General features: G+C 40.5%; 1 protein-coding gene across 3 annotated transcripts; it reads left to right on the top strand.

Annotated features, from left to right (window-relative positions):
• The first annotated feature begins 232 nt into the window (after nucleotides 1–232).
• wry (delta and Notch-like EGF repeat containing weary) lies at nucleotides 233–27,641 on the top strand. Of its 3 annotated transcripts, none has more exons than XM_017166649.3 (12): nucleotides 233–343; nucleotides 8,701–10,874; nucleotides 14,505–14,653; nucleotides 19,354–19,517; nucleotides 20,150–20,422; nucleotides 20,513–20,609; nucleotides 21,122–21,249; nucleotides 22,171–22,313; nucleotides 22,943–23,065; nucleotides 24,254–24,356; nucleotides 24,529–24,710; nucleotides 25,409–27,641. In XM_017166649.3, exons 2-12 carry the CDS (start codon nucleotides 8,850–8,852, stop codon nucleotides 25,793–25,795), a joined length of 3,774 nt encoding a protein of 1,257 aa, XP_017022138.1. In that variant the 5' UTR covers nucleotides 233–343; nucleotides 8,701–8,849; the 3' UTR covers nucleotides 25,796–27,641. The 3 variants fall into 3 exon arrangements, with proteins under 3 accessions (XP_017022138.1, XP_017022136.1, XP_017022137.1); XM_017166647.3 differs by having other exon boundaries at nucleotides 24,245–24,356; nucleotides 25,409–27,522; XM_017166648.3 differs by lacking the exon at nucleotides 233–343 and adding an exon at nucleotides 1,171–1,236 and having other exon boundaries at nucleotides 24,245–24,356; nucleotides 25,409–27,522.
• Nucleotides 27,642–27,654: the final 13 nt, after the last annotated feature.

A 27,654-nucleotide genomic window follows, 5' to 3' on the forward strand; every position in this document is an offset into this window, starting at 1 on the left:
TCTGGCTGCCAATGTTTTGGGTAATTTTCAGATAAAACCTCATTGTTCAGAGACAAAACTTCCCTTGAAAATAAAACCCAAAACACGTCTCTCGGATGCTGCGTGCGCATGTCGAGCGCTCGCCGTCTCCATGAGCAAACGATTCGCTCTCGGCGGTTTTATAGCAAAGCTCCAGGACGTTTATCTGAACATGGCCAGCATCCTGTGGACCAGTAGCGGAGTAACTTTGAAGCGTTACGGTTGGTCGCGATTTCGAGTCGGAAACGTGTGGCACACTCTGATGGTCACTCCAGTGTAAGCGCGTCGGTCGCAGTGTGTTTACATTGTTTGCAAACTAATTAAAGTGAGTTTACAGCCGACTTACCAAATCATCATGATTCTGCTCAAGAGCCCGGCTCACTTGAGGCGGTTTTGGGATTAAATTAAATTGGCCAAGTGCTTGCGAAATTCGGAAATTGTATATAAAAGTGTGTATGCCAGCAGCAAGAGTGTCTAAATTAAACTAAATATCCAAATTCCTACGCCTACGAATATAAACAGCCCTTTGGCATACACAAACACCACTGAAATATTTATGGAAAATACGTTTTCAATGCCAAAAGGTTTTAGGAGAGACTTTTTGTTTCATTACCCTTTTCATTGAAGTGTCCAAAATGTGTTTTTCGACGATTTACAGGCAGTTTAAGCTTAAATATAGAAAGCAGAATAATATTTGCAAAAGACTTAAGGCTTCTCTAAGCTCAAAGCCAAAGAGAATTCTTTTATACATTTTCCAGAATTTTTATATTCTTTAGGCAATAAATAAAATCCCGTAGATTAGCTGATTTTGCCTTAATAAAACAAATAATTTCACTAGCATTTTTGAAAATGAAATTGAAACAATAAATAATGGATTCTAGCTAGTTAAACATATCTTTTAACAACTCGATTTTAATTGAACGAAAACCACAAAAATATTTGCCGAGAATTGATCCATTTTAGTACAAAGAATGTCACTATGTCATAGCTTAAAATATCTTGCCGGCTAGAGACAAAAACTGGAGAAGCAGGCACACAAAAATAACAACCTGCTGTGGTTGTATCCCAAAAGATAACATTTTATATCCCTTCAAAAAAAATTCTTTGCAGTGCAAACAGAGTAAAATTCATGAAAAACAAACAAAAAGCGACAAAGTGAAATTAACAAAAAATATAAACACAAAAACGGAAAAGTGCAAACAAGACGCCAAGGCCGAGGTAAAAACTGTGAACCCAAACAAATAATTTGAAATTAAAGCTAACACAAAGAGTCGAATTCGTGGCCGGCGTAGCGGATTGCCGAAGAAGAGAGTTCGGTCGGAGTTTGTACGTGATTTTGTTTTCAAGAACTACATTGAATTATATTTACCGGCAGATGTGCAAGGTCCCCGGCCCTCCCTTTTCCCCAAAGATATTTTCCCCCATCTGGCTTTCAGCACTTGAACTTTACTAAGCTTCTTGTGGGTTCCCCAGCCCCGGTTGGGGTTTTTCCCCTGCTTTTCATTCTCGGTCCTCGTTTTTCTAGCTTAGCCAGGCGCTTCAAGTGGCGCACAAGAGCTTCGATTTTCCAAACTGAAGGTATGGCACTGGATATGTATGCGGTTGCCTGATGTTGTCACCCCACGAGGAGAGGCCTTAAGCGCTTCACTTTACATAGCAAAAACTAGAAGATTGTAGAGATTAAGCCCACACCCACCCATTCGCTATCCCTGACGACCTGCGACCTCCTGGCAAAGCCTCTTTTTTCTACACTTAGGAAAGTGATTTTCAAAAGTTAAAAAAGATATATTTTACAGAAAACATAGCTTAGTAAGTAAGCCCAACATTGGCTGGAATATAAAAGAATTGATGTCAAAAAGAACAATTTAATATTTGGTTTTTATAAAAGATCTATTACGATAAGCTAAAATATTTTTTAAATAATTTTGTAAGATATGTTACAACTATTTCAAAGATAAAATTGTATAGGAAACGTTTTTTTTTATTAAAAAAAATAACAATTTCTTTCACTAAACAAGATATCTCTTTTACAAAGTACATATTTTTTTTCAAAGTGCACTTATCGCACCTTCTTCGCTCTGTGATTTGTATGCGTTCACCGCCTTCAACATGGCCTCAGCTAATGTTGGCTTTGGCTTTGCCCTCAGGGCTACACAAAAGTGGGTGGCGATGGGCGGCAGTGGCCGTAAAAGGGGGTCGAGACAGGGGGCACGGGTACACGCGAGTGCCAAAGTTAACTCCACCGACGGCAGCCGCCATAAGCTCCGTACGTTTCCCACTAAAGGCTCTGCCATGCCGCCCTCTCGTTCACAGCTTTCCCTTTGAGCAAGTAGGTCTGTGCGTTTGCCGGCGTGTTTGTGGCATAAAAATAAAGATAAATGCGAGTTCTTTACAACGCAGCGCCGAACACTTTGAGTTGGGCGCCAGCAGCCTCCCCACGCCCCCGTCTACGAACGCCCCTTCAGACATCCGAGAAGCCAAGCACTGTGGCCAGCGATGTTTGTTCTAGTGCGTGGAAAAGTTAACTAAAGTTTGGTAAATGCGAAAATAAGTTCATTTTGTATGCTCCGTTTTGCTGTAGAAAATATTTGGTTTGCCAAAAATATGTGGAAAGGAGTATTTATGAAAGGAAATAGTTTTAGAATAGACTTGCAAGAGAAATTACATAATTCTTTTAGGGTAGGTAAACCAGAAATTTATCAAAAAATAGATAGAGGATTTAATGAAAAATGAAAGCTAACTTTGGCCAGTCAAAGTTTGTATAACCTTGCAGGTAACAATTAAAATATATCATAACTAAGCCAAAAATGCATTAATTTCGATTCGGAAAGTTTTGTGTTAGTTTTTATTAATTTAAAAAAACTGCATACCAAATTTAAAATTTTAAGAAATGTAAAATTTTTGGTCATTTTTGCTCATTTTAATGATGTAACCCCTTATAAAATTTTGCAAAACTGGCCAAAAAATCGATTTCTTCCTGACATATCTAGAATGATTCCCCTGTTGATGCTGATCAAGAATACATATATATGGTTTATGGGGTCGGAAATGATTAATTGACGTAGAAAAATATTATTTTGTATTATAAAATCGGATTTTTTATATTAAGAAACTTCTTAATTTTTTTAAATTAAAAATATCATAACTCGGCCAAAAGAGCATTAATTTTAAATCGGAAAACTGTTCTGTGCTAGATTTTCTACAGTTTATAAATCTGCATACTTCATTGAAAAATTTTGAAAATTCAATTTTTTATCAAAATCAAAAATTTTAATGATGTAACCCCTTATGAAATTTTGCAAAAATGGCCAAAAAATCGATTTCTTCCTGACATATCTAGAATGATTACCCTGTTGATGCTGATCAAGAATATATATACTTTATAGGGTCGGAAACGTCTTCTTCACTGCGTTGCAAACTTCTGACTGAAATTATAATACCCTGCAAGGGTATAAATATTACTATGTTAAATTTTAAAATTTTAAAAACTTATTTATTTAAAATTCACAGTAATCGTAATTTACTCTCTATAACTATCCAATTTTCAATGGTAACAATGGCAGCCACTCACTGGCAGACTCAACTTTTAAGCAAACGAGGCAATACTTCAAGCGGGCTAACAGGTTTCCCAACATTATTCCCACCACTGTGCCACACGACACACCTTGTTTTAAGGTCCTGTTTGGCAAGTGTTTGGGTCAAAGGGGGGGCTGCTGTGGGGTGCTTTTTAAGGGGGGTAGCTCTGTGGCTGGTATCAAAAAAGCGTCACCGGCAGCCCAAAACTTGTGGATGGAGTTGGTCTAGGAGCCAAGGGGAGTGGAGCGAAGTGGTTTTGCGGTTGCGAGTTTTAGATTTCTTCTTCTTTTAGCCTTTTTCCTTGGGTATGTTTGTGTGTGTGTTACCCCAAAAATGCGACCAAAGGAGAGCAAAAAAAAAAAAAAGAGGCACACACATTTCTAAACATACAGAGTGGGATATAAAAAAAAAGGAAATGAAGGAGGAAAGTTGCTTTGCATAGAGCGAAAAATGTTTTTCGCTATGTTTATCTGCAGCGGCCCATCTCTGGTGTAAATGCCACGCCTCCCAAGGCCCCAGCCGCCCCTCTTTTGATATTAGCGCTTGTTTATGGGTCCCAGTATGTATATGTATGTGTGTGTGTGTGTGTGTGTGTAGGGCATGCTTCGTCGCATTTTAAATTAAGCTTCATTTTTATTTCTATTTACATTTTGCTCTTTCGCTTCTTCCTCCCCCCGCCTGCTGCTCCTCTCGGCTGCAACTGTTTGCCCAAGGAGGAGCTGCAAAGTTTTTCCAGACGTAGAGGGCCACGCCCCCTGCTCACATTTTTTATTTGTTTTTCATTTTCACTTTTATTATTCCAGCATTTATACAATATTTTTGTTGATGCTTTGTTGTTGCCTTTATTTATTTTGTGCGGCGCCAAGTGAAATGTTTGATTTATTTTTTATTTGCCATTGAACGTGTTTATTTATGTGTTGTGCCTTCGCATTTTATACCCGGTATTTAAGGATTAAAAGGGTATATTATTTTCAAGGAAATGTGTAAAGATTTTCAGGTAGTAAATTTTATTTGACAAAAAGGCCATGAAAATTTTTAAATGATCTTATTTTTTAAATTGCTATAAAGGTTCCAGAATTTGGAAATTAATATGATATTTGGTTGTTTTTTATTTCCACCCAAATATCTAATTCCTCTATGACAAGAATTAACTTTTCTTGACAGCCAAAAAGTAGGCAACACTTTTAACAAACTGAGAAGAGAGTATTCTATGGTCGACAAACTTCACTGGTTATTTTCTGTCTGGTTTTTCTTCTACTTTTTTTTGCTACTTCGCTCTTTTACAGGCTTACTCCATTTCAGCGCTATTTTCGGCTTTTTATTTATTTCCCCGCTGCTCTCCACGTTTTATTTGCCGTTTTCATATGCCTGTTATTGTAAGCTGCAGTAAATTGGAAAATTTTTAAGTGTTTTTTATTCTTTTTTATTCTTATTTTTTTCCGTAAGCAGGAGTAAGATTTGTTTCATTCTGGGAATTAGCTTTGTGAGCATGATTTATGACAGGAAACCGCCTGAGGGAGGTTGAATGTTGATCTCATCCTGGATTACAGAAATGAGTTTTTCTATTTGAATATATAATTTTGGTGGGCGGGTATTTGGCTGATTTGGATAAGCTTTTCTTTTTATCAAAAAAGCAGCCAGCTTTATGAGATTTATATAATTAAAGTAATTGGCTTCGAAATTCCCAAAAATTATTTAAATGTGGTTTAATCCCTCTAATGGTTTTAGTTATTGATCGAAATAAAATGATTATTGGAGTGCAAACTAGTCAATTATTTAAATTTATAATATTTTTGTGAGGGAAAATGTTGTCAAAGAGAATATTTAATTAAATGCTAATTTTAGAGTCTACAAAATTAGGTTAAAGGCTGACTATTTCACTAATAAATAAAATAATTTGTGATATTCAAAGCAAAATAATTAAATTTGTATGGAAAAAAAGGAAAGCAAATTATTTTCCATAATCAATTATATATCTATTTCTTTTTTAGAATATTCACCTACATACAATTATTAAAAACAAACATTTCCCAAAGGTGAACAATCTTTTGATAAACTTTCCCCATTTTCTTAATTTCACAAATACTCAAAGTAAATTTTGTTGCTTTTGAAAACAACTTAATTAAATGAAACGAAAGGCTAAGCATCCACTTCTAATTGAAGCATTCTCTTTCAAAGAGGAGCATTCGCTGGTCAGCAAAAAAATGAACATAAATTCATTTCTCGTTTTGATATGGCCAAAGAGGAAATATGAAAATTTCCCCCACTTATCCTTCTTACAGTTTTTTCTTCCGATTTGTATTTTTTTTTTTATTTTTGGGAGAGTGTGTGTGTGCAGCTCCACCGCAAAAAGTTGATGGAAAAAAACCGGGAAATCGGGTGAGGGAGACGTGAAAAGTTGGGCTCAGTTATCGAGGCTTACCACTGAGTTGACTTTAAGGAGACTTTAAAAAATATATAAAAGGGGGCCCCGAAGAGCCGGAACTAAGCGGATTTTGATTTGTTTTTCCTGCTGCTCTTTGCAGCCAAACAAAGAAATGTGCTTAAGTTGTTTGTGCCGGCAAATTCCCTGATGCTCTTAACTTTTCCACAGTCACTGAATGCTCGGGCCTAAAAGCGGAATTGACATTCGTCAGCGGGGTTTTAAAGTTTTCTCTACCTGACAGACAGACAGACAGCCGGACCGCAGAGCATAAATATACTTTTTCAATATGGCCCCAGCCGCAGCGTCAAATTGGATGAGTTTTAATTAATTTCGTCATTACAATAATTAATTGAATGCCTGCTGGGAGAGGCTCAAGGACATGTTTGCCCAAGTGGCGCCGGCTGCGCAGCTGCAACAAATTGCAATATATTTTACAGCTACTTAGTCGGCATTACACATGCACTGCAGGAGCCAACTTTTCGACGCCACTGTGTGCGAATAGGGTTTGATTTATGGCCAGCCATCGGGGCCCGTAAATAAGCGAAACCGAAACCAGAATGGGATCAAATGCGTGTGCAGTCCTTGGGGCGGTATGGGGCCAAATTAATGATTTTCCATCGTACTTTGTGTACTTTCAATGCAATATTTAATGCTGGGATAACTATGTAAACAAAATATATTAGTTTGGATTTTCTTGTATTTACAAAATGGGGTTTTATTACAAAATGTTGGAGTTGCTATGCTTTCCATTAATATCTAAATACACCCTAACTAAATGTATCCAAATACACCTATTTAAACCCATTTGAAATTACCTTAAATTAAGGAACATTATATGGATTTCCCCCACTTGACTGAGCTCCTCTAATCTGCATTTACTCTGGCAAAATTAGTTCCAGCAGCAGTTTAACTTCAGCTGCCATACGGCCAAAGCCATATTCAAACAGAATATCTGAGATGACTTATCTCATACGGATTGGCCATATGAAACCATTTCGCAGAGCGAACTCAAACTGGTTTAATCTGGGAAAATACGCCTATAAATAGCTCAAGGAACCGCCCAACCCAAACCTCTGCTCTTCTCTGCGCCACGCCACTGTCTCTGCTTGCTTCAGGATTATGGCTTTTCCTGATAAATCTGTCGCACATAAAGTACCACAACGAACGACTGTTGAACTAGATTCAACATTCATGCCCTTCTACACATGAGGATCTTACACTTAAAAGAAATATTGCAATTTGATTCAATTGAAAACATGTTTTTTTTGATAACTCGTGTGGGGGTTGAGGTAGAGAATATTTAGGGAACCTAATTATAGAGATTCTGCATTTTTAATGGACTCATATACTTTTTTGTGATTTTACGAATGAGAAAATTATTTTTCTTTTCAAAATTTTCCCCCTGTGCACCCGAGTAATTCATGGGGCGACTCTGCGTCTTCAACTGGGTTGGCAAACTACAGAGATAAGCGTGCGAAGGGAGGACGCAATACCCGAAGTACAGAGCCAGTCATGAATGTATGACCAGTCCGAGTCTCATCCCAGTGGCAGCACCACTCGACTCGACTCGGCTCAATGGGTGTCCCGTCCAGTCCACTGGACGCAATCAACTGTGAGTTGTCAGCTGCCAAAAGCAGTGGTCGAGAGTTACTTGGCCCGGGCCCGGAAGGGGGGATCGGGCATTAGTGGGTTAGGCGCGGTGCCCCCTTGCAATTCCCAGCTGAATTCGGGCTCCAGTGCCCCTTGAAATGCTTTGTCAATTATATAATCTCATTCTTCTTTTTATGGGGCCATCGAATTCAATTGCATGTAAAAGTTATTGTCGCCCTCTGTCATTTATTCAATTTGCCAAATGAATTATGAATGACTTGACCCGGATAAAATGCGAAATTGAAATGATTCGATTAGCCAGAAGCCCTTGTCCCCGCTTTGCATGTACCATGCCATTTTCAGCTCGTAAATATTTCGACCCGACCATGCGAATATGTCTAAAGTGTCGAGTGCACAAATTTGTTGCATACTTTTGGCCGAGCTCATTGAGCGAAAAATTCTATTGGAGAGGGCCAGAAATTCGCAGTTCCAGTGAATTTACCAGTTTATTGTTTTGGGCGGGGCAGGAGGGAAAGCTTGGAAATGCGTTCGGAATTTCCGCAGAAATATTTGTTGAGTGTGTGGGGCCCGACAATGTATGGATTTTAATTAATATGTTTGCAGCTATTTGGACCCGCTTGAATTATAAATTCTATTTGTACCATCAGATTTGCAATTGACAAACAAACGCTGCAAAGCGAAACCCTGCAAAATAAATAAATACGTATATATGCAAATATATTCGACAGTAGAGCCAAACATCAGAAAGTCAAAAGGCAATGGATTAATACATAAAATATAGCATGCATTTTTTCGGTATCCTGGGGCATAGCGCTTTAAAGATTTTTACCAAAATGTTTGATTTACTAGAAATCATTGATATTTTAGCATTTGAAACATAGGAAAAGGATTACGATTTCACTTGCTTCCTTTACCATAAACCATATATTTTTGGACGTTAAATCTCGACTATTTTGTGGTCATGACATTCAAATGGATTACATATTTCAGAATGTTTGGTATGCCAACAAAAACCATGAAAACCAAATATACAAGAACTAATACAATTTATTTCTCTGTTTCTTTTTCAGATTTGTAATCGCCATGTGCCAAAGCCCAACCAAATAGCGAATATTTATCAAAAATAACCATAGAAAAAGAAAAAACACCCATAGCGGATTTCTGGAGTGAGGAAAAATCAACGCCGCTGGGCCCCGAAGGGAAATTTTAAGCAAACAAAATGTGGAAAATCTGCATTTTTACATTGGTAATTGCGGTGGTTGTTGCAACAACTCTGCCGGCAACACCAACAACAACACCAGCAACAGCAGCAACAACAGCACTTCCTGGGAAAACCATAACAAATGACTCGGGCCACGCCTCTTTGGAGGCCACTAGCAGCCGTTCCCCGGCAGAAAACCGAACGCTGTTGAAAATATCCAGTGAAACGGTCGAAATTTCAACTGTGGGCGGTTCAACCTCAACGGCCACGCCCACCACGACGGCCACAACCAGTACAACAACAACGCAGGCAACAACAGCAGAAACGGGAGCGGTGGTGCTGCCGGAAAATGAGGAAACACGAAAAGCCAAGCTAATAACAACCGCCCAAAAAATGCCTTTAGTCGGTTTGGGTGAGCTGAGCGGCATCAAGGATGCACTGCATCGCATTAAATTGAGCGAGAAGCCACTGGAGGCAACAACGGATTCACCAGCAACATCAACATCAACGACCATAGCCACTGAACAACCGGAAGCCGAGGATCAGGACGATGCCGACGAGGAGGATATGGCCCCCACGATTTCCCCCCTGCAAATTCAAATGCAGGCAGCTGCCTCATATCAAGTAGCCGAGACGTTGGCCGACCTAAATGAGGAGGAAAGGGCGCGATACGATGCCATGCTGGCGCAACAGCCCACGGCTAGCAAGCTAAATATTGTGGATCTATATCCACTTAAAATCGATGATTTCCAGCCCATTATTCAGAACGATAATGAAGAGCTGATCAAGCAGCGCACGGTTTTCACGCAGCCGGAAAATACGGAGGAATACAAACAGAACCTGATGCCCAACGAGGTGGAGCTGATAATCAACAAGGAGGGAGGAGTTGGTGATAATCAGGAGAAAATCAAAATTAACATAGCCAAGGTGGAGGAAAACACACCCAGCACAACGACGATAGTAAGGACCACGACTAGCAACTCGAATCAAGGAACCACGGCTGATTTTACGGGAAAACTGCTGGCCGATCAAGACGATCTGATCACGGAGATCGAGAGCAAGTTCCAGCTGCACGAAACAACAACGGCAAAGCCCAAAGTTGCCATAAAACTCCGCCCCGGAGATACTTTCATCGATCGGCGGGTGAAGAAGAGCTTCGAATTCCCGATGCAACACCGGGCCAGCGATGTAATGGCCATGCCACATATAGACTTTGCAAACACCAAGTTCCAAACCGATGCCGATGCCCCCAATCCGCCGGCCACGCATCCAGAATTTTCCACCACAAAGTTCTACAACAGCAAGGAGCTGTACAACGAAATGCTGCTGCATAATAAGCGCAAGTTAATGAAGGAAACCAAGCATGCTAAGGCCGCTAAGGATGCTAGGGCTGAAGGCAGTCCGATAAAGTCAGCGGAGGATACAACTCAGGCCGCCAACTTGAACGTGACTCCGGAAGGGAAAACTTTTTCGCCGACAGCAACAACAGCATCACCAACTGGAACTGCCAGCACAACAACACTGAAATCACCAACAGCAAAAACAACAATAACAACAACAGCAGCCTCAGTTGAGTCAACAACAAGGACGACTGACAGTCCAGAAACTACGGCAACTACGGCAGCCGCTGGAAAATATCAGAAAGAGCTTAAGCGTGCCAAATTATTGCTCAAGGCCCTGACACCGCCCAAGTCCGACAAACTGGCAGTTGTCTCGGCCAAAGTTAAAGCCGCAAAAGTAGGGGAAGAGCCAACCGCCGGGGAATCCCCATCATTGACTTCAACATCGACATCGACATCGGCATCGGCATCGGCAGTACCTTCGACCACGACCATGACCAGTCCCATGCTTTTGGCCACCGCAAGGACGCGTCCACAAGCGGCTAATCCCACTAAGACAGCCTCAAAGCCAATTGCCAGGCCGCGCATTTTGAGTCGCCTGCAGGAGAAAATCAATTCACTTGAATGCGAGATCCCCACGGTCCCGCAGGACTCGCATCTGTGGCGCGGCAATGAGACCCACGAATTGCTGTTGCCCATTGTGGTGAGTGCACTTGCAAAAACATTTCTTTAGAACTGTTATTTTATGCTTCTCTTTTCCTTTGAGTTACTTTTATTTGTTCTTCAACAAGCTACCAAGTATTTTTCTCAGTGAATTCCGCTTAGGGATTTGCCGTGCCCACTGTTATCAAAACAATTGAAGGCCTTATTAAGTTCTTATCATTAGACAGGCAAAGGAGCACACAGGAAGCAGAGAAAGGAAGAAAAGACAGCTTAGTGAATGGACCGGGGAACACACGGCGTATGCGTGTTATTTGAGTAAGCGGGTTAAGCAATTAGCTGGCGGTTAAGAGAATGGGAAATGAAAGTGGAACATGGAGGCGGGATTTCGCAAAAGTGGGCGACTGACTAACGGACTACATTTACATAATATGCCTGCTGACGGCTAATTAGTATGGAGGAAGCTTAGTTTTTGGGTTCTCCGAAGCCAAGGATTTAGCCAGAAAGGAAACGGGAATCCCTAATGAAGCTGCTAAAGTTCTTCCAAGCGAAGGCGAATAAAGAAAAGATTGATTAGGGATTGAGTTCACATAGGAATCATTTACACGGGCTGGAGCGGGAAAAGGGCAAGCACAAGAAAATGTCTAAGGGAAAGGGAAAGCAACCCAAACATTCTTCAACTTTGTCAACCGACATTGTCGACATTCGATATCCAATTTCCCTTCGAACAACAGAAACTTGTTAAAACTGTTTGCTCGGCTAATTGAAAACCTTTTAGAGCTGAGACAATTTTGCAACCGAAAGAAATCAATGATGGCAGCCAACAGCCACATAAATAAATAACAATCGCATTTGGAGTTAACATGGACAGGGACAGTCGAATAGACAAGAAAAGGACAACGGGTTTGGAAAAGGATTCCCCGGAAAAGGGGCCCTGCAAATTTAATCCCCCGATAAGTTGGCCAACAAAGGGAAATTATTGATCGTCGTTTTATTTGGCCATTTCCGAGGTAGCAGCATAGCATGTGTGTGTATGTGAGGGGGGATTGAGGACTCAAAACAAGTTGACCGGAAAGATGAAGGTTTCTAGTCCTAGTCCTTATGCAAAAAAGGACAAAATCCTGGGGGTGGCTTAACAAACAGTCCGGTTCAAATGTTTATGGTTCATATGTCAGGTGAAAATGACTTATAGGAAATTTATTAAATATTTAAATGAGACTTTTACCAAGAAAATCACATTTTACATTTGTATTTTGATATGTATTTTATAATTAATACATTTTTTTTGTTATTTCATCTCAAAGTATTACCTTTCAACGGTCACTTCATTTTGAAACGCACTGTTTGCTGAGCCAAGAAAAGGGTTATCCATTTCTTTATTAAATCGCATTTGTTGTTAAATCACGAATAAACTAGACAAGGGACCACAGCCGGAGCTCATCTGGCAATTTCTGGTCCGGGTCCCCGATCCCCGAGTTTCGAGTCAGGTCCGCTCATATCCCTTTCATGTCCTGTTTATATTGACGTAAATCAAGCCATTTGCCTGGCCAAATCACAGCTGCTACTGGTGCTGCTTCTGCTGCTGCAGCCCCTTGGCAAATATTTAAATTCATTTGATGGAAAATGTTCACCCTTTTCATCGGCTGCCGTTATGCGAGTGTGCTTCGTAGTAGAAAACCTTTGACTAACTGACTGAGGACCGAATGTTTAATTAACATCTGGCCAGGCTGTCTATTCAAACAGCTTTCTGTGTGTTTCCAACCGAAATGCCATTAAATTTGATGGCCATTTGAAGGCTGCCTTCGCCGAGATTCCGTTTCTTTTGTTAATAAGAAAAATGGAGCAGCAATAGGGGCGCAAAGGAGGCGAAATTGATTTCCTGCTTACCTTTTGGTCAGCAAATTCCAAATGGCAACTCGGGCGTGAATTTAATTACGAAGCACTGCAGCCTTATGCAAACCCAGGTCCATCTGAAAAGGAAAATACATTATAGTATACATTAAGCATTGGCATAAAGTGTACCTTGCATAAAATTAATGCTGACTTCTCTGGCCACTTGGAGGTCCTTTTGGACATTGCCCAGGTCCTGGTGAGCAAAAAAAGAAAACAATTAAAGAAAACAATTTTTGCATAAAAGGTGAAAACATTTCTTCAATGTTTTTTTTTTTCTGTTTATTTTTCTGTGAAGGAGCAGGAGGTCACGAAAAACATTTCTCAACTGAATTTGTTTATTCTGCTGTTTGTTGTTTTGGGTCTCGTTTTGATGGAATTGTTTCTCTCTCGTTTCTCTCTTCCTTTTTGTCCTTTTTATTTTTTGCGCACTTTGGCAACATTTCAAGCCATTTAAGTGTAGTTGAAATTTTTTAGTTTATAACTTTTCAGAGAGCTTAAATTAGCTTAGCTTTTACCAAGTTGCACTTAAATGGCACTCTAAAAGATTAATTATGGACAGTCCAGGATTTATTATTATTGTATTTTATTTTTTTACTTCAAAGTTGAGGGATACAAAATAATTAAATTATTTAAAATGTGTGGTAAAATATTTACATATTTAAGCTGCTTAAATTTTAGAATCAATGCAATAATTCGTACTACAATGGTTGTTTTTATTACCAATACATATTTCTTTATTTATATGTATAAAAAATAACATATTCAACAAAGCCGCAATATTATTTTAAGCGCCAAATTCATGGCATAATGAAAAATGCCATTCTATTTTAATGACCGACATGAATTCCCCTATATTTGTGGTTTTAATTTCAACAAATTGCTTGTTTCCAAATATCCCTGCCCCCGGACAACGGACTGAAACTTAAACAACAAACAGAAATTTGCTAAATATGTGCCACAAATAAAAAAGGGAAATTTATGCCATTACCTATTGCGGTGTTCATAAAAAAAAGCAGACCACAAAACACGCATGTGACCCAAAAACTTGGCCATTTCCCAGCGGGTCGTTCTCCCCATTCTGTATGTAAATATTCAGGGTTCCTGCTTTTTTTTTTGCAAAGCTGACCAGCATACAATGTAGATTTTTATGTGCGTACAGACAGGCCATTAAAATGCCATAAATTTGAGCTCTGACAAATCCCCTCCGACAGTACGGCATAAAAAAGCGGGAGAGGCAAACTAAACCGCTTCAAATTGCACAAAAATATGCTAAAATTGCTGGACATAGGAGAGGTCCTGGAAATGGAGCGCATAAAATAGCAGGGATAACCGCAAAGTCGAGTTTCGGCTCGGCCTTGTGTATTTTTATTTGTATTCCGATTGCGACGTCCATAACAGGCGGCTTATGTCTGTGGCTTAGCCCAAATTAATAAAAATTTGGCAACATCAAGTGGATCTGCGCATATGTTGTAAACTTTGCTAATATCCACCCGCAGGCAGCCCCAAATGAACCTTTTAGCTGGAAGTTTATTAGGTTCGGGTTACGTTGGCTCACTACTTATGTAAATTTGTTTCTGCCACAAAACTACAGCGGCCTAAAAGGGCCCGCCCCGGGCCCATCTCGACGGTAGACAATGTTGTAAAAGTGAAATTAGAAAACTTGCTAAATAATTTAGTTTGGATGTCGGTCGGAAAACCTTTTAGGCCTCTCATACTCTCATTTTGCGTTGAGTTGCCTCACATATCTAATCCCAAAAAACCTTAACCTACTCTTCCCCAGACCACGGAGCACTGTAAGCCGAACGAGAACTGCATACCGAATGTCCTCACCTGGCGAGGCGAGGCGGAGATCCAATCCGGCGACATCCTGATTGTGGAAATCAATGATGCCATGCTAAATCCATCGCACGAGCCCAACAACACCAGCAGGTAAATAACAAAAAGTTGTTCATTAAATGGAATAAAATGAATTAAATTTCAAACAATGGCAATAAACACTGAAACAGAATATCTCTGCGTCAATATATTTATTTGTCGTTCTATATTAATGAAAATGCCAACAAAGTTTGAAACAATTTATAATGCAAATGTGCAGACGGGGCTAAAATTGTGTATTAATTCTGGTTGAAACTAACGAAACTATTCAAGTTCTAAAAAGGATTTTGCTGTAAATATAAACACATTATCAAAGCAAAATAAATTTTATTATTTATAAAAGTTAATTAAATTAAATATAGGCACAATTTCCCTTACAAGTCTGAACTTTTATGTCACTTAAATATAACTGCCTCGCAAATAAAATTCATTTTAAAATTACAGCCATAGTCTGCCATTGATCCATTGGCTAGGAAAACACAGTCCCGATTGCCTATCAAGTCGTTGGGGTGCTTGGAACTCCATTTCAAAAACGTTGCTCGCCTGTTTGTGGTGGCTGACATGTACTCCCCCTCATTAGCCAGATCATTAATGTCCAGCCAGTAACCTTTGCCCTCTTGGAGTTTCCGTGTGATCAGCGATAGTTCCATTTCGTTCTGAATGCTCGCCAGGTGACCGCCCATTCGCACACAGGAGCTGCCAGCAGTGTGCCAAGTCTCAGTGTTATCCGATTCTATGTAGAAGAATTTGGAACCAATCTGCTCGAATTTCGATGAATTTGCCGACTTATTTAGAGCCATCTTCTCCATAAAAATCTCAATTCTGGCCAGCTTTTGTAACAGGGTTTCCAGCTGCCTTTCCACTTTATTCTGTCCCGTTCTCAAAACCTGCAGTTGTCCTTCAATATTCTCCAGTTTCGTTTGACTTCCTGGAGACTGCCAGCGAACCAGCAATTGTTGCATAAAACAAAAGAATCGCGCACTTTGTCATTCTGATTTACGTAGAAGAAACACTTTGAAGGCTATTGTGCAACTGATTTCTTATGGTTCTGTGGGAGAGGTATTTATAGATTTATAGATTTATTATCAATTTCCACCACCAATGAATCGAAATTATATATAACTTTGTGTCTGAGACCAGATTTATTTGGAAGCAGCAACTGAGCTTATCAGCAAGCAAGTAATACATTTCTTAATGAAGCAAAAATAACCTTCAAGTTAATTGTCTTCTTTGGGCTTGAGAAGACTTAGTTTTTCCTTTAGAAGTTTCAGCTGATTTTCCACACTTTCCAATCTCATCTGGGTTTCGTTTAGCTTGATGGAGTCCCACTTGTTCCATCTGTTTTAATTAGCATTCATATTCTCCAGTAGGGGCTTCAAGACATTCAGACAGTAATTATTGCACTGCCCATGAGATTCTGATTTCGTTTCATAAATACTAGAGGCAATTATGGCACAAAATAAAATTAAGGCTAGCTTGAACATTTTTATTTAAGATTTAAATCTAAACGCTTTAAGACAGAGATGTGGTTACGTTGAAGTCTGTTAGGCAACTGACTTATTGTGAGATCTCTACAAAAATTGTTTAGCTTATAAATTATATTTAGCTTAAGTGAATAATGCATATATACTTTATGATTTTCAGCAAAGTAAGTGATAAAATGAAATGTCTCAGGGTAATTCCTAGAATTCATAAAAATAGCATCTGGTTTTATCTGGTTTTAAAATTGTTTTAATACTATCAAGATCCGGCTGGCTTGAAATACTTATCAGTATTGTTGTATGACTAATTTAGTATATATTTTTTTGTATTCTTTGTTGTACATAAACTGTAATACTCTTATCAGCAAATGCTTCTATACAAAGTGTAGTCTTTCATGTACAAACTTAAGCTTTTGACATATACCCATTCCCTTTTAAAGAACAATATTAAAGATATGTCTGTACTTCATTTTTCCTATCCCGATAAAAACTTAAATGCTGAAAAAGAGTTTCAATTTATTGTAGATAATCGCTGCGATTACAAAATCCCCAAAGAACAGTTTCCCTTGTTGTCAGCCTCAATGGTTGGAAGTGCCAGCTAAGCGAAGCCAACCGATACCTGTCGACTGGCGGTGATGTATGTAGTTGATCAAAGCAAGTGACTTGGCGACGCAGGACACACAGTCATTATGTGCCGCCCATCAGCAGCATCATCAGCATTCCCATCCACATCAACACTTCCCGGCAGCCACTGGCAGCCCCTGCTGCTGCCTCATCATTGAGCTCATCATGGAGCGACCCTTTCGCTGTTGCAGCCCCTTAACTTTGGCAGCAGCCCCAGACACCTGAGCTTACTAGAAGCAGGGGGTTTTGGGGGTATTGTGCACATCTCACCCTTTTGATAAAAAAAAAATAAAAATAAAATCACTCCCCTATTTTTACACCTAGTTGGCAGGTGTGGGTGGCGTTGGTTGAGTTCCTATTTTTTTATATTTATTTATTTTCAGTTAAGCGCTTTAATGCGCAGTGAAACGTGTTTGTTCGGGGGCTTATTATATAATAACGTCCATTAAGGACCTTTATTGATTTTTCTTCAGCACGTCTGGCCGTAGAGCAGAGATATAGATAAACAGTGAGAAAGAGATACAGAGTAGGGCTGGTGCTGGAGGTGGAGACGAAGGCGGGAATAGTTACTGGTCCCAGACACGTTCTGGCATTATCATGCCCCTTTTACAGTTTATTAAATTGTTTTCTCCAACGCTCCACACGCTCTATCTAACTCTCCTTTCTGGGCCGTCGCTGTATTTCTTTTCGCAAATTTTTATTTCGGTTTTGTTTATTTTATAATGCCGGACAAAAATCCCCATTACAAACTGTGCATATAAATGCGATAGCAGACAGTTTTTTCCACACGGAAAATATTTGTTCAAGCTGTATTTTGTTATAAATAAATAAATATTAATTGTACAGGGGTTAACTTTAGACGATTTTTATGAAATGATTTTGGAATCATACAAATTTTATAAAAAGTTTAAAAATGTAGAAGTATTTTTGGGTTTTAGTATAAAAAAGTTACTCGCAGACTGGCAATTTCTGTGATATTTTCCCTGTGTAGTGCTGGTTGTTGACCATTAGTCATTGGGCAGGACGTACAAACACCACAGTTGGCTGACCCTTTTTGCCATGGCAATTATCACGTTTCTCTTGGTTTTTGCTATCATTTTTGCCCTCAACATTTTCACCCTCTGCCCAGCCTCTGCACACACATTTTTTGCTCTTTTTAATTTAGCTCCGTGGCTGGTTCTTATCTTATCGCTTGATAGATGCTGCCGCCGACGCCGCCGCCACCCATCAAAAAAGTTTTTTCGCCCCGAAAAAAGAAGCGCAAGAAAAATTAAAATTCATTTGTCGAACTTTGGGGCCAGACATCAAACGCGACCGCGCTGGAAATTTTCCGGTTCTCGCTATATATACAGATATATACATATATACTTTCCTTATTCAGCCCGAGGGCCTCGCAACTTGAAATGCCTGGCATAAGTTTCGATTCCTGTAAGTTTCCCTGGGGGCAAAATAAGACCGCAAACAATCGAGTTAGTTGGAGGAGTGAAAGTGAGGCGAAAAAGTGTAGCATACAATTGAGCGTTGGGCCGCAGAGAAAAGTTCCCGCCAACTATGAAAATGAGATGTCAAAAAAGTTTTTATTATCGATTTAATATGTGTGTGTATGTGCGTGTGTGTGTGTGTGTGTATGTGTTGGCCAAGTTAACAAATGCAATAGCAACAAATAATAATGCTAGGGCGAAGCCAAGCCAAGGCAAGGCAAGTGGGTAGCAAATAGATTGGCAGAGCTCGAGGTAGTGCAAAACTTTTCTGGCTCGCAGTTTTCTAACAAGTTTTTCCTCTTTTTTTTTGCACTTCCCTAAGTTGACTACGTGTTGTTGAAAAATTGTAAACTTGGTTACTATATGAGGTGTCTTCCTCTGTTTGTGTCTCTGAAAGAAATCGTGAGAGTTTCTGCTAAGAACTACAGTGTTCTCTTTTGACTTTAAAAGAATAGAGAACGAGGTTTCCACTTACATGTTTTCTATTTTGTTTTACAATACAACATAACCTAATGGATTTTCCTTGGCTTATTAGAATCTCTTTACCAAATCAGAACCCCAATTTATACAGTGTTAATTTGCGGCAATTTAAACTCTATTAATAAATACCCATACGGTGTAGGCTGCCACAAAAAGTAACCGCAACGAAGGCCTGGCAACACTGGGGTATATCCAGCCCGAGAAATAACCCTTTTTTCCACGCCCAGGCTCCCTGCCTCTACTAATTTCATTTCCGTTTTTGTGCTATTTAATTTCCGCTAGAGCAAGGCGAGCGAGAGAGCAACTGCTTATAAATAAATTTCAATTAATTAAGCATACAGATACATACCCAGACAGCAGAAAACCAACGGAAAATGGCGCCGAGAGCAAGTTTCTTTTGACGTCTTTGGTCATATTTATAACTTAAATAAGCAAACAGAAGCCATTTAACTTGGCCGCCGCCTATCAGCCTCACATTACGCCAGACACTGTGAGAAAACGCCACTAGAAAATGATTTTAAACTGGGGAAAATATGAAAATTTAAGATATGTTTTGTTAGATTATATGCTAAATATTATTTAAGTAAAGAAATTTGAGAAATATTAATGCTAATTATTCTCTCTGTCCTTATTTTTTCGTCCGCTTTATTCTCACTTGGATGCTGGCACAATAAACGTCAACGAGCAGCGCGGTACACGCCACACAGGTGTATCAGGTAACTCGCTCCGGCCACGAGCATTGCGACGTTACCGAGGGCGTCCTGCTGGATATCACGCCGCTGGTGGTCGATGGCAGGAAACTGGTTACCCTGTACGACAAGGACCTCACCGAGGGAGTTAACTTGCTAATTGGTGAGTAGACTCGACCCGGCACTCTTGCCGCTCCTCGGCAGTACTAACTTTGCGGTGAAGGTGGTTTCTGAGCAGGCAAATTGGCTTTTCAAGACTACTTTGTAGCGATGAAGAGCTGCTTTAATTAGTTAACTTTATTTCCTGAAATTTGTAAGTTAGGATGCATTAAGAAGAACCCTAACACCTATACGCAAAAAATTTTAGAAAAACACATTCTTAAAATAATAAATAATATAAATCTTGGCAGTTTATCAAGTATTTTTATTTGTTTTTTGTAAATCGTTACTTTCACTTTTCCCTTAAGACCTTTTCCCAGGAAAGAGCATCTGTTTAGATACCAAAATGTTCCCTCAGCAGCTATCAACACCTGCTGATGGGATTACCAATGGCTCTCTCCACCTTCGCCGCCGCGTTAGGGTATTCCATCTTCATCTTTCCCAGAGGCATCTCGCATCTCTTGTCATTGGACACCGCCTTTGGGGAGTCATTTTTTTCTTTCCCTATTTGTGGTTCCCGTTCGGCCTATTAAGTACTTTTTTTCGCTCCCTTGCCTGCCAGCCTTCATGTAGCCTTAATTAATACGAACCCCTGTTTTATCCCTATCCCCTTTTGTGGACTTCTCTGTGCCGCAGTGGTGTCCGAGCTGTGGGGAGCACAGTGTGTGCGACTGAAGGTGACCACAAAAACCGACAACTGCGGCGAGAACGCCGATTGTTCCGGCAAGGGAGTCTGCTACTCGGACTCCGGGATGGAGGAGTACGAGTGCCAGTGCTGTAGCGGATTTGCTGGTCCGCACTGCGAGGAGATCGATGCGTGCAACCCGAGTCCTTGCACTAACAACGGCATCTGCGTGGACCTCTCGCAGGGCCACGAGGGCAACTCCTACCAGTGCCTGTGTCCGTACGGTAAGGTCATTAGCTTTCAGCCTCATTAGTAGAGGCTGCCACCGATAATATGCCATTAATATGCCTTGTATTCCATCTCTATTCCTGCAGGATATGCGGGCAAGAACTGTCAATACGAGTCGGATCCCTGCAATCCCGCCGAGTGCATGAACGGCGGCAGCTGTGTGGGCAACTCCACGCACTTTCGGTGAGTCGTAGGCAAATAACAGAGGAGACAAGGCACAAAGAAGGAGCAAGGGAATTAGATGGAGCAGGCTTGCAGACTGAGAAATATAATAATATAAGGGATAAAAGCAGAAACATTTAATTCAAACTTTTTCCGTGAATTTTAAAGACTAATTTAAAATTATTTTCCAACTATTTGTACCCTGTTTATGCCCTACTCCATTTATAGTATACAGTATACAAACACAGCATCATCCTTTGCTGAGTTTCTAAAATGTAGGAAAACAAATTTTTTTCAAGTGCAGAGTACACATTTACTGGTTACCCCAGAGAGCAGGAGCTGCGGTAGTAGCAGCTTTCATTCAATTATCGTGACCATTGTTTTGCGGTTCTGTCTAGCCGTCGCCGTCTGTGTTTGCTCATAAATGTTGACTTTTGTCGCATGTTCAAAAATTCTCCATTTCTCTTTTTTTTCCTCTTTTTTTCCGCCATCTCCCTGCCGTATTAACCCGCTGTTGCCCCGCCGCTTTGCAGCTGCGATTGTACGCCCGGCTTCACAGGACCTCTCTGCCAGCACAGCCTGAACGAGTGCGAGTCCTCGCCGTGTATTCACGGCATCTGCGTGGACCAGGAGGACGGCTTCCGTTGCTTCTGCCAGCCAGGTGAGTAAATGTGGCAACAGTTCCAGCCAAATAAACGCAAATTGCCAGCGTTCTTTTGTTGACTCGCTGGCAAAATCGCTCCCATAATGCCAATATTTTGTGAGTTATCATCGTGGAAATTTCACACAACGATTGTTGGCTGTGCTGGGCTCTATTATATATTGGGTTTTTCGGTTTCCTGGGGGAGGGGAAATTTCTAATTTTGGAATAGCTTTGGCGTAGATAAAATTTGTTGACAGAATAGTTGGAAATTTTGTATACATTTTTAAATTTTGAATAAATCAGAATATATTAAAAAACCTCATTTAAAAGCATTAGCTAAAAGTTTGTATTAATAAAAGAATATACGAATGCTTCTAGATGAACTTTTACTTTAAATATTTCCACATAAAATTAAGTCTTAATTTATTATTTATTCTAGCAAAAAATCTTAATAAAGAAATCTAATTTTCTGCGCTGTCTTTTTTAAAGTTTATTCCATCAAATATTAATCTAAATCGATTTTTCATGTTTGGCACGTAGAAATAAATTTTTATTGGCACACGAACCTGGTTTCGGTAATTTTCCTACGAAATCCACGTACTTTAAGGCAATCAAATTGCGCTTTCGGAATTGAATTGAAATCTGCGCAAATCAAAAATCTACATTGAAGCTCATAAATTATTTCATTGGCACAAACACAATTTGCATAAATCGCACTCAATCACAATGAAAGTAAATGTACATAAAGGTCGCTGAGACAGAGACGAGGGCAATTTTGGGGAAAGTCGAGACAGTTCGCTGTCTCCGTCTTCGTCTTCGTCTGTGTCTTGGCGAAGGCATTTCTCCATTGAAATTTCCATTTCATTTACTTTGCACATTTACATTACCCGCAACCTGCTCACCTCTTTCCCCGCTTACCACCGGACTTCTGTCTCGCAGGATTCGCCGGCGAGCTGTGCAACTTCGAGTATAATGAATGCGAATCGAATCCGTGTCAGAATGGCGGCGAGTGCATCGATCACATTGGCAGCTACGAGTGCCGCTGCACGAAGGGCTACAGCGGCAACCGTTGCCAAATTAAGGTGAGTGAACACAAAGCCAAATAGATATAAAACGGTTCTCTTTTGTGGCCAAACCGAGAGCGGAAATACCTTACCAACAAAGTCTATAAATAAAAGAATAAATATATTAAGTGTTTGGTTGTGTTTTCTCAGCATTTATCTATTTTCAAGCACTTTAAGCTTTCAAAATATGCTAAAAACTTTCAACCCTGAGGTACATTCAAGTCTCCCATGAATGGCAAACCTCTAGAGGTCCCATTAGTTGATTCACGATTCCCCGAGATAATCAATATTTTGTATTGAAAACAAATCCCGCGACAATTCCCCGGTGTGCGAAAGTCGAAGGACCCCAGCCGCACGGCAGTTGTCTGCGGAACTTGAACGGTATTGATTTAATTTGCTCAGACCGAGGACTCGCACAGGCATAGGAAATGGGATTCCACATGTGTTTTTGTGTGTGTGTGCGGGTACGTGGTGTGGGCGAGAGTAGATGTATCCTTCAGATACGAATGCTGGGAAAATACATTTTTGAATACGTAATGAAGTTTCAGCGGAGCTCCTCCACTCACTCCTCCTCCATTTCTATCCGACTCAGCCACAATATGCTTTGATTTGTGCCGATTTTTTTCTGCTTTCTCCCCGCTCCGTAGGTTGATTTCTGCGCCAACAAGCCTTGCCCCGAAGGACACCGCTGTATTGATCATGGAAATGATTTCAGCTGCGAATGCCCCGGAGGTCGCAACGGACCGGATTGTAATCAAATGCCACGAACGGTAAGTCATGATTTATGCAGTTTGGGTTTCTGGTTTGAGTTCTCTCGGTTTTGGTTCGCCGCCTTTCAGGCTGGCAAAAATGCCAGCAAATAGCCACAAAATGCTGGCCTACTGTGCAGCGGCAGTGGCATAATTGTAGGCAATCTTGTTTGTTTCACAACTGATGCTGCAATAACTACTACTACTGCACAATTTCATACACAATTGTTTGTGTGCGGTTGCTGTGCATTTTTAAGCTGATTTACGACTCCGTCCAGTCGGCCCCCGCCGGGGTTTCTTATTGAAATTGATATTCCATGTCAAAGTTCAGTTCGTTTATTCGGGCAAACCAATTTATATTCAAGGCTGAGCAATAACTATACAAGAGATGTAATGGAATTTTGTGGTACAAAAGTAAGGCGAACTACAGAAAATAATACGCTTTTGATTGATCCACATTGAATGAATAGTTCGTTCGTGAGTCTTGCTCGGTTTCCCATCATTCCATTTAATATTCTGCCCCTGTTTAGCCTTGCAAATATCAATTTCCATTCACGGCCCTTGCCAACTTGGTTCATAAATTGAGTTAACTTTTCTTTGAGGAGCGAACTAACTCGAAAAGAATTTAATAAACGCCCAATGGACTTGATAATTTGTGGTGCTAAAATAAAACTTAACAAAATGTACATAAATTAAGCGTCAAGGCGCCATAATTAAAGCTTTGTGAAAATGATGGACACGCTGACTAACCGCGATGGCTCCAAGGACCGGAGATCCCCGGAACACTGTCATTATGCTTATGGGGGGAGAAGGGGGCGTGGCAGGACGAAACCACGGCTAGAATTTGCGGCTGCCAGCAGTAGTGGCTCGTGGCTCCTGTTGGGGAAGGCAGCGAAATTAATTACATTTTACATGCCAGGCACACACACACAGAAATTGGAAGAATGGAGGTGGCTGGCGCCCAGCGCGGCTGCTGTTGCTCCTCCTTCACGGTAATTGTTGGGTTGGGTGCGGTTAGATGATAGCGGCCTCCACGAGGGCAAAGATATAGGAATATAAAAATGGGTTTCATCAATTTTAAGCTCTAGTTGGGAAAATATATCCTAAGATAATTTAATCAGATATTTTAAATACTTGTGATTTTTGTTTTATTTTGTATATTGCTACTCAATCCACCACCAATGCATTGATAACTCTCAGTACTTCCAGCAATGCAACGTGAATCCCTGCACCCACGGCGGCACTTGCTGGTCCAGCGGAGATAGCTTCTACTGCGCCTGTCGTCCCGGCTACACGGGCACCATGTGCGAAGGTGAGTCTGAGTTGCGGTCCCCAAAAGTCATTAACTTGATTAGGGCCATTGGGCGTGGACTGGCCGCTGAAAATATGTTTCCCTTGGTGGCTATCTAATTTTTTTTTTTTCCATCCGCTTTTCCTGGGCTTTATCCGGCTCGGCGTTCTTCTCTTTCCGGCCCGTTTTGCAGATGAGTTTGTGGTGGAGACTGTCGTTAGCTCCAGCGAATTTATTGTGGACGATGCGAACGCTAGAAATTTTAATGACAAAACTTTCGGTTCATCGGTTGTGCTTAAGAGTCCCATTGAATTGCATAATGCATATTTTGCGGCCGGAGTCCTGGCAGCCGCCATTTTCATCGTTGCCGTTGTGGTAAGTACCCAGAATTTCTCCCATTTCCCCCCTCCCTCTCCCTCTCCTTCTCTTGATTCCCGAAAAGCCCGGGAGTTCGAGCACAAGGTCCCAGCAACATGACCAGCATCCAGGGGAAATTGTACTTTGCGGTTATGTAAAGTGCGCACGCGAAATGGCATTGCATATTCATTTCGGTGTCGGGAAAGTGGTCGAGCAACTGAATTGAGCTGCAGAGCCGAGGCTTTAACCCGAAAGTTACCAATCGCCTGGACCAGCGGGCTTAAAGCAGATGCAAATATATACAATTGGTAGCTCCTTCACAATGTGTGTGTGTGTATTGCTTCAAGTGGAGAGCGGAGTCTCGGGCAATTTATTGGAGAGCCCAGAGCGATTCAGTTGGCTTGGTAAATTGATGCAGAACCTATAAAGTACTCCAATGGACAGGTTAATCTCGAAGCTAGGGTTATTTATTATACAAAATTTGAAAGTTCTTTAAAAGTTAGTATCGAATCATAGAATAATATAAATAGGTAAGAAAAAGGCTCTCCCCCAGCAGCTTTAAACTTTCAAACACATTCAGTCAAGCCACCTTTTTGGCCACTTTAACCGCAATTTCTTAGCTCGGCTTCCATTGCCATTACACTTTCCAAATACGAACCAATCCATAACCATTTACTTAGCCCCAAAAACCTCTCCGATATTTCTCTTCGTTGCAGGTCACCATTTGTCACTGCAAGGTCAATCAGACGTATCGGAAATTCTCGACACGTTCCACCTCGTTTATACCCATCCTGGGCTTCAGTCGCCGGCCCAAAATGCAGGGCAAACTCAATAAGCACTGGCTGAGTGGCAAGGGTGCCGCTTCCGCTGCCGCCGCCGTCGCAGCCACTGCGGGTGGCACCTCTAATGTGGCACCTACGGGTGGACCGAGGGGAAATGGGGCCGCGCGGCACCTACCGGGACAACCGCAAACGCAGACCACGCTGGGTGGCCAGCTGCAGGAGCGACCTTTCCAGCGGCACCTGGCCATGAACCTGGAGAATGACATGTACTACACGGTGGACTTCAGCGAGAACTCACAGCACTCGCCGTTGATACAGTGAGACTTGGACGGCAGCGGCGGATGGCTAGTCAAATTCACCCCAAACAGGCAGGAGTGAGGGAGTGGCGGGGCGGGGTCCTTGGTACTTGGTCCTTGGGCGGGGATTGTGTAATTATCTTTGATGCTACTCGTTGAATATTCCAAATATTGAACAGTATTCGATAATAATAAACTAAAAACGATATATGTATGTGCGAGGGGAGAACTAACTTTACGATTATGATTCCGGCTAATGCAAGCACAAATATTTATGATTAATACATTTATGTATGTATCTCCGGCATAAATAGGCTTAGCAAACTTGTTTATCCTGGTTTATTTTGGCTAAGCACACACGGGCACACGGACACGGACACAGATATGATAATGTTTGATTATAAAACACTCACGAGGGCGAAGGCGCAGGGAGAGATAATCTGAAATTATGTAAATGTTTAATGGGCTTGCACAAAACCTGCTCCAGTTGTCCTGTCCGCATAAGTTTATCGTTTGAATTTTGTACATTTATTCGGACTCGGGGCAGACAAGGCTCAACTATACTTCAATTTGTGTTTGCCTTCTCATGTGGAATGCAGGAGCAGATAGGGCTGGCCCTCGGCTAATTGTGGCCATAAAATCCCTCATAAATTTGTTATGCAAATGCCGGGTCCGGCCTTTATGGATGGCCATTTGCATATGGACATTTCAAAGAGATTAAATGACTTTCTTGCCCGGCGGCAGAAAGGTTTCTCAATAAATTTAATTAGCTAGAGTTGGGACTAATTATGTTTACCGTTCCGAAAATTCATAATACTCTTAACTATTTCCAATAATAACGGAAAATGGAGTTGTCTAGCATTTTCAATGCATTTTCATTTGCAAATGTTTGCAATTAGTTGAATACAATAAAACGAATCAGCAGCAAGAACGCCAAGAATTTGTACTGTGATTTGTTTCTGGTCACGCTGCTGAAATCAATTTCCACTCCAATGTGTCGCAAATATTGGGTTTATATCAACTACTAATTTCTGGAAATTCTGTTTGGTTTAGATTTAATTAATTTTGCCATACTAATAAATTGGGGGAGCGGGTGATTTAAATTGAATTTGGCCGGGGCAGATATCAGAGATTATTGTTGCTAACTGAATTCGGCCATCTGTGAGTTTGGGTGTTCGACCGCAGTCGAAAGTTGTTAGTGAAAAATAATTAGCATAAATTAAAATTGTAGCCACAAAAGTTAATATGTTTTTTGTGCATAAATAATATTTATTTTGAAATCATTTCCGTAAACGATGGCATGTGTTGTGTGTGTGTATCTGTGTGCTGGCCACATTTAGCATATTGCTGTTGATATGCAAACATAAATGCTGATCAAATGGCAAAGAGCTGCTCTCAATAAATGGTTTAAATAAAAATTAAAATTAAAATAAAGACGAAAAACAAATTGAGACGAAAATTCTGATACAGCTTGGTGCATTCATTTTTTGCATCAATAAATAATATTCGTGCAATTTGGAATGCAGAGAATGGGTTTGTAATTAAAATGCTATATTAAGTAATTAATAACGATAAACTGAGGCAAGCAAAAACAAAAGCCAAATGGAAAACCAATAATATAAAATTAATGAAAAGCCGTAGCCTAAGGAAAAACACGACAAAAAAAAACACACAAAAAGAGAGCAAAGCAAAAATGACAGTAATGTAATGAAAAAATTTAAATTTAAATAAAACAAAAGGGGAATAGCAACATTTTTATTCATTGCGTGAAATGAGTAACCTATGGCAAAACACTTGGCGTTTTGGGCAATTACAATTTAATTTTTAAGCCAATCAGCAAAATAAAGTGGAAAATCCAGTGAAACATGAAAGAGTTCGAATTCA

The sequence above is a fragment of the Drosophila kikkawai genome, chromosome 2L (genome assembly GCF_030179895.1).
Source record: "Drosophila kikkawai strain 14028-0561.14 chromosome 2L, DkikHiC1v2, whole genome shotgun sequence".
Lineage (NCBI taxonomy): Eukaryota > Metazoa > Arthropoda > Insecta > Diptera > Drosophilidae > Drosophila > Drosophila kikkawai.